Here is a 14,978-nt window from a genome sequence, read left to right as displayed (position 1 = left end):
AGACCACGCCTCTGCGTACGCATGGTGCAGTGCTACCTCTTCGTCTTCCTTTGACCGCATTGATGTCACGGCACGGCATGGCATTTGGCAGCAAGCTCAGGCCACAGCACCGTTGGCGCCATGCGCTGAGGGAGAGCATCATCTACAGTGCACGTGTGCCTCCCTCGCGTCTGTTTCGGGAGCTTGTTTGGTATCTGCAGCAGAAAGATTAGTAAAAAAATAGAATAATAGAATAATCAAAAATTTTAAAATATCTTGTATATATAACTTTTATAAAAATATATCATTTAGCAGTCTGAAATTTAGCAGTTTGATAAGTATGTGTATGAAAAAAAGAGAATATGAGTTAAGTCGTGTTCAGTTATCCAACGGAAAACGTAGTACTGAACGATTAATTAATTAGTAGTTATAAAGCAAAAAAATACAACATTACCTGGAGGGGGAGATATACGCGACCTTACGCTAAGTTCGGCAGGCCATTGCTTATCCGACATAGGAAACAGATATAATTAATTAATTATTAAGTATAAAAAATAGAAAATAGATTAATCTAAATTTTCTAAAATAACTTTTATATATACTATTTTTATAAAATATATACCATTTATCAGTTTAGGGAGCGTGGATAGAAAAACAAGAAATATGAGTTACTTATATGGTTTTCCGACCGTGGTCTCAGTAGTCTAGTGGTTGCTGAACACAGCCTGTGTATATCCTCGTCTTTTGGTTTTTTAATGAAGACGGTATATTTATAAAAAAATAATTTATGAATAAAACTTTTATACATAGTATTAATTATTTTTAAAAAGATTAAAAAATAAAGTCCGATTAAAAACTCTAAAATTAACTTTAAATTTAATTTAAGGTTAAAAATTTAAATTTTATCTAACAGAAGCGATAACACGAGACTAATAGAGTCTATCTGGCCTTTTGAAAGAAAATCAACATAATTTACTTATAAACTAAAGATAATTTATGTGTAATTTTTATATAGATGTTAACAATGATCTGAAAACAAACGATGTAAAATAAAACATAGCGGAAAAATTCTACTTTAAAATTAAGTTCTAAAATTTAAATTTTGGATTATAAGTGGTTGAAATAAATAAAGTTCCTCAGCTTTTGTGTTATTGGAGGAATAAACGAAACGACTTCTTTGCAAACGAAAAATAATTTATGGATAAAATTTTTATATATGTATTTATATAGATCTAAAGCCAATGCTATAAAATAAACTACAATTAGAAAAAAAATCTCAAAACCAACTTTAAATTTAATGTTAAAAATTTAAATTTTGATTTACGATCATAAATATAAGGAATAAATATAAGTGAAAAGATGTATCCCAGATCAGTATCGCTTGTGTTTGCCTTCGCTGCCTCGGCGATCGAGCCGCCGCCGCCGGACGTGGCTGTCTCCGGCGAGGAACTGTACTTTGGTATACGGCTCGCTGTAGCTGGCGTAGCGTAGGGGCCCGGCCTCGCGGCTAGTAATCTGTTGTTCTGTACGTATGTTGTACGTCGGCATCTCTTTTACTGTGTAACATACCACTAGAGTACAGGTAATAGCAGGTACGATAGCTTGAGCTAGATATAAACATATTTTAAGAAGATAAGAGAAGATAAAAGAACAATAGCTATAGTCAGCTATAACACGGACTTTAAGATACAATAACAATATCTATATGATAGGTGGAATAGTGTCGTTCTATAAATAACTAAGGTATAAATTGACTATTAGATTGATTACAAATAAATTAAAGTCAGTAATTAACTGTACTATTGAACTTGCTCTAATTAATGTTGGTAGTCTCTATAAGCCAAGTTTATCACCATCCTACGAAAATACGGTATTTCTGAATAATGTTAGACCCTACTAAATCAAACCATCACGCACAACTTTTGACTCTTTGATCTGTATGGGAAAAAAAAAAAAGAAAACCAGGTGATATTCTGTGCTTTAATTTGCCGTGCAGACGAATGCAGGTTGAATACTGTAGGAAAAAAAATTGCTTTGTGCATATTGAACGGTACACTGCACTTTCTCCGTTTTTTTTCAAAAAGTTTATTTTTAGTCTATATTACAAATACCTATACAAACCTTACGCAGCCTAGAATGCTCTTTATTTTTTTTAACCCAATCCCCCCCCCCCAGTTTACCCAATTTTAATATAATAATTGCTTAAAAATTAAAATCCTTGTGGAGACAAACAAGAGAATACAAATACGAAGTTAATAAATAAAGATAATATGACATGATTCCATGACCTTGTAATAATTGCTAGTAACATACATGTTGCGGCATATGCTTCTATGAGCCTATAATAATCGCTAATGGATCATGATGTACATATTTACATGTTGAGCTTTAGGAGGTCATGATTGGTAGTGAGTTATAACTATACAGAAAAGTATATATTTGGAAGATTCCAATCACATTGGAAAAAATAGCTATTTTTCCTTTGGAAAAAAGGGCTGAATTTTATCATTTATTTTGAAACTTATATAGAGTGGACAATATTTCAACTGCACATTAAAATATATGAATATTCTATTAGTTTGAGTACCCTAGCACAATATGCATGGTCTGAGTATTATTTTCCTACTATTAATTAGAAGAGATCTGTAGGGTATCACAACTCTGTCATGTGTATGCTAAAATACATTTTTCACTCATCAATGGTCAATCATCAGAATAATGGCCCCTTCTAATTTCCACTCACAGCATTTTCTTCATCACATCCTCAATCATCTGATCCTGAATGCAAGCTAGGTGTTTTGGAGGCTTCTGCCTTTCTTTAATTTTTTTATTTTGGAGGTTTCTTCTCTATACTATGCCATTTGCCAGTCTAATTCACATAGGGTGGCATGCCATGGCTTTATTACCTCATTGGTAGGCTTTAACATGGCATCTATCCTTGCCATTGCAATCTTTTCACCTTTCCCTTTTTTTCCTCTCCTAAAAAGCTCACTTTGGGATCTTGTGAAGGAGCATCATGCATGTAGGTGATGGTCTAGTGGAATATAAGAGTACTTTATTTAGTAGAAAATTCTTAGTTTTCTACCCGAGGGGTGTTTAGTTGGTGAAATGAAAATTTTTGGATGTTACATTCGACGTTTGACCGGATGTTGGAAGGGTTTTTGGACATGAATAAAAAAACGAATTTCATGGCTGGCCTGTAAACCGCGAGACGAATCTTTTGAGGCTAATTAATCTGTTATTAGTGTATGTGGGTTACTGTAGCACTTATGGCTAATCATGTACTAACTAGGCTTAAAAGATTCGTCTCACGATTTCTCACATAACCGTGCAATTAGTTTTTCATATTATCTATGTTTAATACTCTATTTAGATATCAAAAAATTCGATGTGATGTTTTTGGGTGAAAATTTGTATGAACTAAACAGCCCCAGAAAGTTGTAGTTTAATATGCTCCTTGAGGCCATCTACTGGGGTCAATTCATTCCCCTACCCAAATCGGGTGGATTTGTTTGGACTTATAGTGTCCATGAACAAAAGGAATGGTGATTAGTATACCTTCTAAATGATGGATGTCACTAGCATAGCCATTCATTTGATCCCTGGAAGGATGCCAGGTCTATGCGTTGCAATGCAAAGGCTGAAATCTCAGACAAAACACTGCTTGCAAATCAGAGCAAATTAATAATTTAACATGTGGTTTTGACCCCCATAATGTTCCCATCAGGATAAGGAAGAAAAAGTTAATGATCTTTATTAAGGCACCAGTAACCATGTCACATGGGCTGTGACCCGAGTCTCTGAAGATTTTTCTTTCAGACATGGGGATTTGTAGCCTGATGCTGTGGATGCCATTCCTTAATTAACAGTATCCTTGCAGTGTAGGGTCTTTAACTATCATCATAAACCTCAGCAACACTGGAAGTCTGGAATCCTATTGAGAGGCACTAGTCTGCCAGCAATAACAGGAAAAGTAGATTTAGGTGGTGTTTAGATTGAGAAAATTTTTAGAAGAAGTGTCACGTTAAATATTTGACCGGATGTTGGAAGGGGTTATCGGACACGAATGAAAAAACAAATTTCACGGCTAGTCTATAAACTGCGAGATGAATCTTTTGAGCCTAATTAATCCGTCATTAGCACATGTTGGTTACTGTAGCACTTATGGCTAATCATAGGTTAATTAGGCTCAAAAGATTCGTCTTAAGATTTCTTCCATAACTGTGTAATTAGTTTTTTGATTCATCTATATTTAATGCTTTATTTAGGTGTCCAAAAATTCGATGTGATGTTTTTGAAAAAATTTTGGGAACTAAACCTGGCCTCAGCAAATAATTCTACTACTAGCTACTAGAAAGAGAAGAACAAAAAAGCCAACTGAAAGATCAAGAATTGATCGATGGGACGCTTTGATAAACTGTGTGGTGCATTGTTGGCCGTCTGATCTAGTTCTGGCAATTGCAAAGAACTTTCCAGATTTGATACTAGCCGTCCGATGAACATCCAACCCACCTGCCATGGAGACTATTTCCCCTTTCTTATCATATTATCTGAACCAAAATATCCTAAATTATGCTATCATGACATCAGGTGGCATCATTCTTTTTTGTTAGCACATAGACTGTACCAAAAAAAAAAAAAGGTTCTCACGCATCATCCTGGTTGTGCTATCTTGGCATTCAGAGTTTCAGACTGTTCATCCCCCGATCTGCCAGAGGTGACACTGTTAGGTAAAGGGGGAGATGTGTTGAAAATTGAAGCTTCTGATCTCATTCAGAATTATGGTTCCCTTACCTATAAATCTATAATGCTACTGCATGAAACTCACGCATGATGCATGCACCTGCAAAGTGCATCACATGACCACCTAAAGAAAGTAGCACTGCCAGGTGAAAGTGGATGAAATCCAGAAGTATATCAGTTGATCATTGTGTGCAAGAATTATAGCTGAAAAAAGATCCATTGCCTCATGGTGCAGTACACTTATTTCCTAGTGCTGAATACTTTCTGATGATGGATAAGGGCTCTTCTTTCTGACCAGCAATTCAGACTATATTTTATAAGACAATGGAAGTAACTTTAGGCCTACCGACTGGAGATGCAAATGGAAAAACACTGGAGTTTGTACAGGACAATGCAACTTACACTAACTGGAAATATGAACAAATTTTCATAGACATATTTCTTGTCCCTGAACTGACGTTTTCTTTACAGAGAGATGTAAATACAAACTGACAACAAAACCAATTGCATGCAGCAGATGGCCTTCTGCATGCAAAAGGGTAGGAATGAACCAAAAATCATATTCCTAGCCCCCTAAACCAGAAAGAAAACTAAAGCAAATACTCAACAAGAGAAAAAGCTTCGAAGATTTCTGACTTCTCCCTGGAAGTCATTAAATCTGTTCCAGTGAAGCCCACCAAAATATTTCAAACTTTTGCAGAATATGCACAGTTCAACTAAGGCAACTGGGGTTCACCGAAAGCAGCATTGACAATGGGGTTTCCCATGGGCACTAGTATACATTCAGTCATTCACAAAAACAGCACTAGTATCTCTTTCCAAGAAATACACCGATGAGCACGGACAACAGGGCGACTCCCAGGATGAACTTGAAGGCCATGATGCCAGAAGGTTCTCGCAGTTCTTGCTGCGTAGTGTTTGGATGTGTCGTTTCAGGTGTCAGAGATCTGTCACGCTGTTTGTTTGGGAGTGTCGATGAGTCAAAGCTGAAGTCGCGGGATGTTGATTCCACAGAATCTTTTGCCTGCAAAACGAAGGTATGATTGATTACTTTACAGTAATATTCAGGGAATGTTGGTTCAGGCATTCCATAACATTTTGTTTTAATTCTTGCCTGTTCCTCAGATTTGGCATAAGCTAGCTGCAATTTCTGCTCAAGGTCTTCTATCTTCTTCTCCATTTCAGCACTCTTGCTAAGCTTTTGTGTCAACTTGTTGACTTCTGTGTTAACGACAGCAAGTTTCTCCCTCTCTTCTATAACCTGGAAATCCAAGAGAATTCAATAAGTAGGAAAAAAGTTGCAACTGCAAGATCACACCATGCATCGAATGAGTTTGTCTTCAGCTTTTGTACCAGTGATAATCTATGGAGACTATTACAGGGTAGTCCCTTGTGCTAGCCCAACAAGGATAAAGTTTACCTTTTGCTTATACTGTGTTTCCACTAATTGTAACTGTTGCGTGAGAGCTCCGATTTGTTTCTCTAGTTCTGCAGCATATTTACGCTGAGCTTTTAGCTCATTCACTGAATGTTCTTGATCTGCTTCCCATTGAACTTCCCTTAGAGAAACCTGTTCTTCCTGTAAAAGGAACGACTACTTATTATACGGCTACCATAAATATCGAAACATTGAACTAAAAGTTGATGTGAAAGACTGTAGATTAAAGAGGCAACTACTTCTGCTACTATAGTTCTTTCAGAATTGGGCAAACAATTTTTTGGTCATGACAGATGCATTTGAATGCGAAATAGAGCAATAGACTCAGAATATCACAATAAATCCTTGATAGGAACAGCCGATAAGCGTTACATGCAAAACCTGAACTAGTATATATATAGCACTCAGATAATAAACCCACCTTGTGCTTGTAATGAATCTCAGCTTCTTGCAGCTGTTGTTTAAGAGCTGATACTTGGACTTCCAGCTCTGCAACATGCTGCTGCTCAGCTTCAAGTTGATCCTCTGAATACTTCCTATATGCATCCCACTTTATCTCCCTCACTGAAACTTGCTCTTCCTGCAAAAACAAAGGCTTTTCATGTCAAGACAAGCTCAGATAAATGCCAGAATGTTCAAGTAATCCCTTTTACATGTAGCAGAGTGGCTTAGCAATAAGGAAAAAAAACATTGGTTTTTTAAAATATATTTAGAAAAGTGAGATCACCTGATTTGCTATGGTACGGTAAGCATCATTTAGTTCCTTCTTAACTTCCTGCAGTTTTTGCTCCAACACATCTTTTTCTTGAAGTAAGTTTGCATGCTCCTGCATCTTGGCTGTCAATGCATCACCTTTTTCGGTTGTTTCCACTTGCATGGTTTGGATCTGCAAAGATTGAATTCATTATACAGATAAAACATTCAAAGTTCAAATCCAAGTAATCTAGAGGGAAATGAATGAATATACCTCCTCCATGTATTTGAGTTCAGACAATGTAATCTGTCTCTCCAATTTTGAGATGTGCAATTCTTTTTCTGACTTGTCAACATTCATTTGCTCCTCTAATCTGGCTACTGCTTCACCAAGTTCTTTCTTTGCAGAATCATACCTCTCACTCAACAACTGCTTTTCCTCCAGTGCAACATTGTACTTACTCTTCAGTTCTTCATGCTCTTCGACAGTAGAAGATACCTGAAAGAGAGATAACTTTATTAAAGCTACAAATTATGCAATGGCAATAGAACTGCTGTTTGATGATATGGAAAAAGATAAAGCTACAGGAGATAAGTAGCAATACAAAAAGAAAAGAATAACTTGCTCACCTGGCTTTCCAGTTCCTCTTTACGTTGTATCATGCCATCTAGTGTTTTTCGCAATGAATGAATCTCTTCAGACAACCCCTCCTTTTCTGCTACCACTGCAGCAAGGGCTACTTGTAATTCATTCAGCTTGTTCTGATGTACTTCCAGCTCCTCATTCAATCTACTGTTTGCAATAACCAAATTTTCTTTCTCGGTATGGAAAAGATCAACCTTATTTTCTGTTAGTGCGAGTTGTTCTTCTAGGCTTTTTATTTTTTGCACAGCTTCATCAAATTTAACCTTATGCATCTCTTCAGTGGCAGCAGCTTCAGTTGCCTGCTCCTCATAATATCCCAACTCAATTTCAAGAGCATCCAGCTTCTTGCTTAGGTCTTTAACTTCAGCTTCTTTCTGTGCTACAATCTCAAGGGCTTCATTGAGTTTACCTTCAATTTCTTCGTTCTTTGATTCAGCTGCAGAGTGAAGTTCTAAGCTTCTCGTGTGCACTTCTGTCAGGTGACTAATTGTTCTCTCATGGACAGCAAGCTTCTCTGCAGTTTCTTCCTTCTCAGCATGCATAGAGCTGAACCGTTCCTGTAGCTCATCGAACATGGTCACCTTAGTATCTATTTCCCTTTTTAAGGCCTTATTTGTATCAACCAGATTTTCATTCTCAGTTTCAAGTGAAACTAGCTTTTCCTTCAAGTCTGTGACTTCAGCTTCTTTCTGCGCTACTGTTTCAAGAACTTCACGCAGTTCACTCTCAATTTCTGCAGTTCTTGATTCAGCAGAAGACTGGAGCTCCAAGCCCCTAGAGTTCTCTTCTTTCAAATGTTCTATTGTTTTTTCATGAACAGCCACTTTCTCAGCAACTTCTTCTTTCTCAGAACTTATGGAACTCAATTTCTCCTGTAGCTCATCAACCGTGACAAGCTTAGAATTGATTTCCTGTTTCATGGCTTCATTTACGTGCGTTAAACTTTCAATCTCAGACTCAAGAGCTGCCAGCCTCTCATTCAAGTCTTTCACTTCCGAGTCTTTCTTTTCTATTGTCTCAAGAGCTTCATGCATTTGAGCTTCAAGTTCTGAATTCCTTGATTCAGCTGTAGCGTGGAGTTCTAGGCCTCTACTATGCACCTCAGTCAAATGTTCTATTGTTCTTTCATGCGCAGATAGCTTCGTGACAACTTCTTCCTTTTCAGCATGAGTAGAATCAAACTGTTCCTGCAGTTCACGAAGCATGGCCAACTTAGCACCAAGGTCCTCTTTTAGGGCCTGGTTTGTCTCACTCATCATTGCACTCTCAGCTAAAGCCTGTTGAGCCCTTGACTCGGCATTGGAGGCCTTGGTCTTAAGTTCTTCAATGGTGGTCTCAAGAGTAGAGATCTCATTTTCAAAGGCTTCAAGCTCCACCTTCATGGATTCCACCTCTTCTGCAGCTGCAGTTGCTTTTGCTTGATAAGATGCTGCTTGTTCCTCGGCTGCCTTCAAATTTTCAGACAACTGCTGGCACTCTGTCTCCTTCTGGGTCAAGTTCTCCCCTGCTTGCTGAAGCTTCATCTCTGTATCTTCAAGCAAGGACTTATACAATGCTTCCAGATCAATTTTCTTGGAAGTGGCATGCTCTAGTGCCTTTCCTTTGTGCTCAAGCTGCTCCTCGGCAGATTTAAGCTTGTCAAGTACTGAGCTTTCTCTAACACCCAGGGCCTCAAGATCAGACTCCACCTCTTCCAATTTATGGCGGGCAGATTGTAGTTCACCTTGCAAGGTCTGGACCTGATTCTCTGCTTCCAAATGTTTTATGGTAGCTTTCTTGGACAGCTCTTCAATTTTCTCCTTTTCTTCATTAGCTTGATCCAACTTATCTGACAACTCAGCCTCCTTTTGTTTTGCTTCGAGCAATGAAGCCTCGAGATCAGTTCTTTTCTCTTTGTAATCTTCAAGCTCCCCAGAAAGTTCATCAACTTTCAAACGGGAACGGTTGCATTCCTCTGTAGCATCTTTAAGCTCTTGCTCAAGATCCATGCTCTTCTTCTCAGCAGATGCCAATTTTGACTCAAATTCAGTAAGTTGCGACTTCAAATTTTCTTCCGCAGCACTTAATTCCTGAACATGAGCTTCAAGCTCTGCAATTCTCTGTAATGCAGACTCTGCAGCTGTTTTGGATTCAGCGTGCAGGTCATTAAGAGACTTCAAATTTAACTCCAGTTCCTCTTTGTGCATGTGTGCTTCAGATAGAAGTGATCTTGTTTTGCTATGATCATCCCCAGCCTGACTTAACTGGGACTCCAATTGGATGTACATGTCATTCTTATTGGATAGTTGCAGGTTAAGATCAGCAATGGTGTTCTCGTGACTTTCCTTTTCTTCTCCCAATTTCACCAAGGATTCTTCTAAATCCAGCACCTTCGATTCTTGGCTCTGCAACCTCTCTTCCAAAGACTGTTTTTCCTTTAAGTGTTCTTCTGTTTTTTCTTCATACTCCACTATTAGTAGTTCAAGTTTCTTCTTTTCTTCAGTAATTTGACCCAAAGATTCCATAAGCTCTTTCTCCTTTCCACTTGCAGTTTCCATAACAGCTTCAAGACTAGCTGCTTTTGTCTGGTATGCTTCTAGTTCATCGGAAAGCTGAGAAACCTTGCTTCTGTAATGTTCTAGCTCTGCTTCAACCTCCTTGAACTTTGCATTTGTAGTGTTCAGCTCATTTTCAAGATCCTGTGTTCGGGAGTGTGCAACTTCAGCATCAGACTTAGATGTATGAAGCAAACTCTCCAGTTCAAGACTTCTTTGGTGAACTGAATGGACTTGTTCTTGATGCTCTGAAAACTTGTTGGACAGGTCCTTGACTTCTTGTTCAAGCAAATGATTTTTAGATAGCGTGGAATCCAGAGATGATTGCAACTCATTGATCTTTTCTTTGTATGCCTCCGCACCATTCGCTGCTTCTTCAAGTTGCTTTTCTTTTTCTGCTGATGAAGCAGCCTCTTGTTGAAGGCGCTCTTCCATCAACTTCAATTCTCCATTGGAAGCAACTAATTTATTCTCGGACTCACTGAGCAGTTGCTCAAGACCTGAACTCTTTTTCTCAGCAGCTTCAACCCTGGCCTCAGACTCTTCTAGCTGTAACTTCAAAGCCTCTTCACCAGCATGAAGTGTCTGTAGTTGTGCTTCAAGCTCGAGAATCTTCTGGTTTGCATTTTCTGCAGAAGCTTTGGACTCGTCATGCTGCTCATTGATAGATTTCAGATTTACCTCCAGTTCATCTTTATGTGACAAGGCTTCTGAGAGGAGCAGCTGTGCTTTAGAATGCTCATCTTCAGCTTGACGCAGAAGAGAGTCTGTCTCTGCAAGTTTTGAATTAAGATCAGCTATAGTCCCTTGGAGAGTTTCATTTCCACCCTTCGATTCATCAAGCTCAGCCTGCAGGTTGAGTATCTGTTCCTGTTGCTTCTCCAGTGTAGTTTCCCTTGTCTGTTTTTCCTTCGCCTGCTCTTCGAGTTTGACCTCCATTTCCTGCAAATTCAGAATCTTTGCTTGCAGCTCTTCCTGTGCAGAAGAAAGTTCATTCTCTAATTTAAGAGTTTTTTCCTTCAGAGATTCTTCAGATGAAAGATGGAGACTCAACTCTTCAGTGAGACTACTGATGTTAGCATCCTGAGAGGCAAGCTTCTGCTCCAAATCAGACACTTGTGATTTTGACAACTCCAGTGCCTCTTGTACCATCTTGAGTTCTGAGATTGTGCTTCTCAGTGATTCCTCTACTTGCTGATGATCAATGGCCTTATCTTGATGCCCCTTTATCTCTTCTTGAAGAGAACTGATCTGAGTTTCCATCTCTTTGATGTTCAACTGTGCCATTTCAAGCGTCTTATCAAGCTCCGAGGCCCTCTTCGCCTCCTGCGCGGCATGCAAGCTTCTTTCATCCTTCAGCTCTTCAAGTTTGTGGAGCTTGTCAGCGGACGCAGCTAATTCAGTTTCAATTTCTTGAATCCTCTTTTTGGAGCTCTCAAGCTCAGATCCCATCTCCTTCAGTGACTGAGTTGCATCAGCCAGCTCCTTATCTTTATCAGCTAAAGACCTCTGTGCTTCTTGTAAAGAACTGTAATGCAGGTTCTGATTGTTTTCTGCTTCTTCCATGCCCTTTACCAATTTCCCCTTTTCAAATTCAAGCTCTTCAATGCGCCTCGTTAGTTCTTCCAATCGTTTAGCTTCTTGTTTCAGCATCGCAGATTCCCCTGCGAGCGTTTGTTCTTCAAGTGCTGTAGCATTTCCTTGCTCTATGGGACTAGCCCTTTCTTCTTCCACCACTTTTGCAGAATCAAAGTTCTCTTTCACATCTATCAGCTCAAAACCATCTGATCCTGTGCCATCATCATCATCATTGTGTGTTTCCTTCACTGGCAGATTTGAATTACCATTCACTAGATTTTCCTTGTCACCATCATGTACCTGTAACAGCGGTACTATGAGAATTCAATGATCTCTTTGGAATTTCAAACCTAATGATAAGCAAGTTTTCACTCAAAGAAAAATCACCAAATTTGGTTTTGGTTACTTTGTAATCTCTACTGTCCATCCATCTAGAACCTTGCCCAATGTAATGGATGGAAATTAAGACCTTAAACTGAAGTGATTAACCAGTTGCAGGAACTGCATTGCAATGTTCAACATATAATAATGAAGAGATTAATGTTACTTATAGCCCCAATCACAATCTTGCATTGCAACTCCAGGTTTTCACAGACCACAGGCCAGTTTAATGAACCGAAAAATGATCAAACAAAAACATTCTATTTAGTCACCCATAAAGAATTTCAGAAACTGTGCTTTACTGTACCTGAAGAGAATGCTACTGGTGTGATAGTGTTGGAACCAGGACAACTAAACTAAATACTCCATGATGAACAGGCTATTGCAAAGGACATAAAATTAAACATCCTAAGAAAATCATGTACAATTCACAAGTCACAACTATGCTTATTTCTCAAAGTATGCTTGTCACTTGGTATATGATCTTACCTGCGCCTTGTCGGTTGCCTTATCAGGCAACTTCGGAGCAATCGCCTCTCCTACTTCTGCAGCCTGTTCGACTTCCATCTTTATCTTTGGAGGCTACGCTCTCTGCAAACTAAAGCAAGAACTATAAGCGCATCATCAATACATGCACCAAGCTAATGTTCAACCTACAGATTGAATCCTATCAACCCAGGCAAGATTGATCAAAAAAGTTGAACAAGATTTAATAGAAAACAAATGAATGCGTGTACAGACTGGATGATGAAGGACCCGATAATAATAAAAAGCTAACAGCTGGAGTCCAATTCTCCTGATAAAGTAAAACAGAATGGTATTAAGAATTACTCCATGATCTCTTCCTCCACCAAAGCCTACCAACTACACAGTTCACACAAAGCGATCAGGGAAAAGATCGCATCTTTACACTCACAGGACATGAACTAGGACAAGATCTGATCAATCAGCAAATGATCGATCGAAATTGAGGACCTCTGATCCGAGCTCACTGACCTTTTCAAGAATAAGCCTGAAGCTAGTACCAAACCCAGCAACCAACCAAAATAAAAGCCAGAGACAAAAAACGACGGTACGAGCTCACCAACTTTTTCCACGATCGCTGCCCACCCCGAGCAGAGACATGCCAGCTGCAGCACTCAAAAAGCCATAAAAAAAAGAAAAGGAACGATCTGATCGAGTTCACAAGAACAAATCCATCAACGGCAAGGCCATAAGCTCATACCAGAAATCCAAGAGCCGATCGATAAGGCCGAACCAGCAGAAAACAAAACAACTGGAAAGAAGCAAAAGCAACAAAACAAACTCACAAACAAACAAAAAAAGCAACTTGAACAGTACAACAATCTCTCGAACTACCACCCCCGGTAGAACGATTCAGACCGACGAACTCGGCCACTATGCAGATCGAAATAGCAGCCAGAAACAGTAACCATCCCGTATCAAAAAATAACCACTACCCCGCTCGCTCATCGATGATGCTGACCATGGACGAAATCGAGCTCACAACAAGAACTGAAAAATCTTAAAAGATAAAAAAAAATGATACAAACAGATTACTCACCAGCCACCCAGCCTTGGAACGATCCTGCTCGCTTCTGCTTCTGTATCTCTCCTTCCTGAATCCCGATGGGCTCCAAGCCCTCGAAGCGACCAGCAACGATCAAGAACGGAAGCCAGAAGAGAACACCCCGAGAAATCGATCGAGGCAGAGAGGAGGGGGAGAGAGAGAGAGAAAGAGAGAATCTTTTCTATTTCGTCGGGGGGTTTTGACGAATTTTTTTTCTTTCGCGCGGGGGTTTATAGGTAGCGCTGCGTATACGTGCTGCTGAGTTGGCCGAGTCATGAGGGCGGGCCCACGTTGTAAGTCACTGCCGTGTGGGGTCCGCGGACGGTGGGGCCTACCTGTCAGTGGGTTAGAGTGGGTGAGGAAAATTACGCTATTGCCCCCTCCGCATGACAGCCTGCAGTATGTTGGGGGCGGGGTCTGAGGCGGTTTCGTAGGAAATTTAATTTATTTTACAAATATGAATGCATAACTATACTATTTACTTACAATAATTATTTTAGATTTCTTTGTTAATATATTACCATGTTATGTTTTTTTCAAATATGTAGAGTAATGGTAAAAATAACGTCTTAATTTTATTAGGTATTTAGTAACTGTTAAAAACTCGTCTTAAATGTGATGGTCAATTCTGTTGATCACTGTGAAGGGAAAGATAATATATTGGGTTCATCAACAATATGAGTACAAGCGAGAAATATATTGTTTTGCCCTGCATATTCGTCTATGGAGTTTACTCATGAGGTGCTCTTTCAAACTTGTGATAATAAATAATGGCATCGTCGTCTAGCCGCCTACGGTCGCGTTCAGTACTGTTCATAAGATATTTTTTTTCGTATGCACGCTTCCTGAAATATTAAACGGTGTATTTATTACAAAAATTTTCTATAGAAAAATTGTTTTAAAAAATTATATTAGTCTATTTTATATTTCTAATAATTAATAATTAATTAATTATATACTAATCTATTACTATATTTTCCATGGTGGATAACTAACCCCTCCCCCTCCTACTGAACAAGGCTTAGGTAGACAAGGTACCATTTGATCTTTTCTTTTTCATGTCTCCACATGGGTCAACAAAATAAATCTAAAAACGATTTTGAACATCAAAATGACAACCAATTTTGTTTTCTCATCAGGTCATTTTCATATCCCACTTGAAAACCATTTTTTTCCTTTTTGTAGGACGAATTCTGGTTGATGATGGACTTTAATTATCTATTTGATTAGCATCACTTCGCTTGGGAGAAAATGGTACATGAGAAAGTGCACTCCTAAAGGAACTTCCATCGTGCACGTCTGTTGGTTTTGGATTACCTTGCAAGAAAATCTCTCTGTTCATCCACAAACAATGAACTCTAATCATTTTCATGTGTGACCTGATAACTTATAATTGTCGCTTGTTGCTTCTCTCTT

The 14,978-nt window shown here is 38.8% G+C and overlaps 1 protein-coding gene across 2 annotated transcripts; it reads right to left on the bottom strand.

The window, feature by feature from the left end:
* Positions 1–5,131: 5,131 nt before the first annotated feature.
* On the bottom strand, positions 5,132–13,741 carry LOC102702279 (myosin heavy chain, non-muscle-like). 2 transcript variants are annotated; one of them, XM_006652756.3, is made up of 9 exons: positions 13,557–13,741; positions 12,482–12,590; positions 7,484–11,911; positions 7,128–7,352; positions 6,888–7,046; positions 6,582–6,740; positions 6,143–6,301; positions 5,837–5,983; positions 5,132–5,746 (listed from the first exon to the last, which is right to left on the bottom strand). In XM_006652756.3, exons 2-9 carry the CDS (start codon positions 12,557–12,559, stop codon positions 5,528–5,530), a joined length of 5,574 nt encoding a protein of 1,857 aa, XP_006652819.1. In that variant the 5' UTR covers positions 12,560–12,590; positions 13,557–13,741; the 3' UTR covers positions 5,132–5,527. The 2 variants fall into 2 exon arrangements, with proteins under 2 accessions (XP_006652819.1, XP_006652820.1); XM_006652757.3 differs by having other exon boundaries at positions 12,482–12,583.
* Between the last annotated feature and the right edge of the window lie 1,237 nt (positions 13,742–14,978).

The sequence above is a fragment of the Oryza brachyantha genome, chromosome 4, assembly GCF_000231095.2.
Source record: "Oryza brachyantha chromosome 4, ObraRS2, whole genome shotgun sequence".
NCBI lineage: Eukaryota > Viridiplantae > Streptophyta > Magnoliopsida > Poales > Poaceae > Oryza > Oryza brachyantha.
Note: the sequence above shows the minus strand (reverse complement) of the source record. Positions and strands in the feature narration are given on the sequence as shown.

Excerpts from the sequence above, each read along its gene's own strand:
- LOC102702279 (XM_006652756.3), bottom strand. The coding sequence starts at position 12,559 with ATGGAAGTCGAACAGGCTGCAGAAGTAGGAGAGGCGATTGCTCCGAAG. Across the intron at positions 7,047-7,127 it reads AACTCAAATACATGGAGGAG|ATCCAAACCATGCAAGTGGA; the intron begins GTATATTCATTC and ends CAATCTTTGCAG. Across the intron at positions 5,747-5,836 it reads ATGCCAAATCTGAGGAACAG|GCAAAAGATTCTGTGGAATC; the intron begins GCAAGAATTAAA and ends TTCGTTTTGCAG.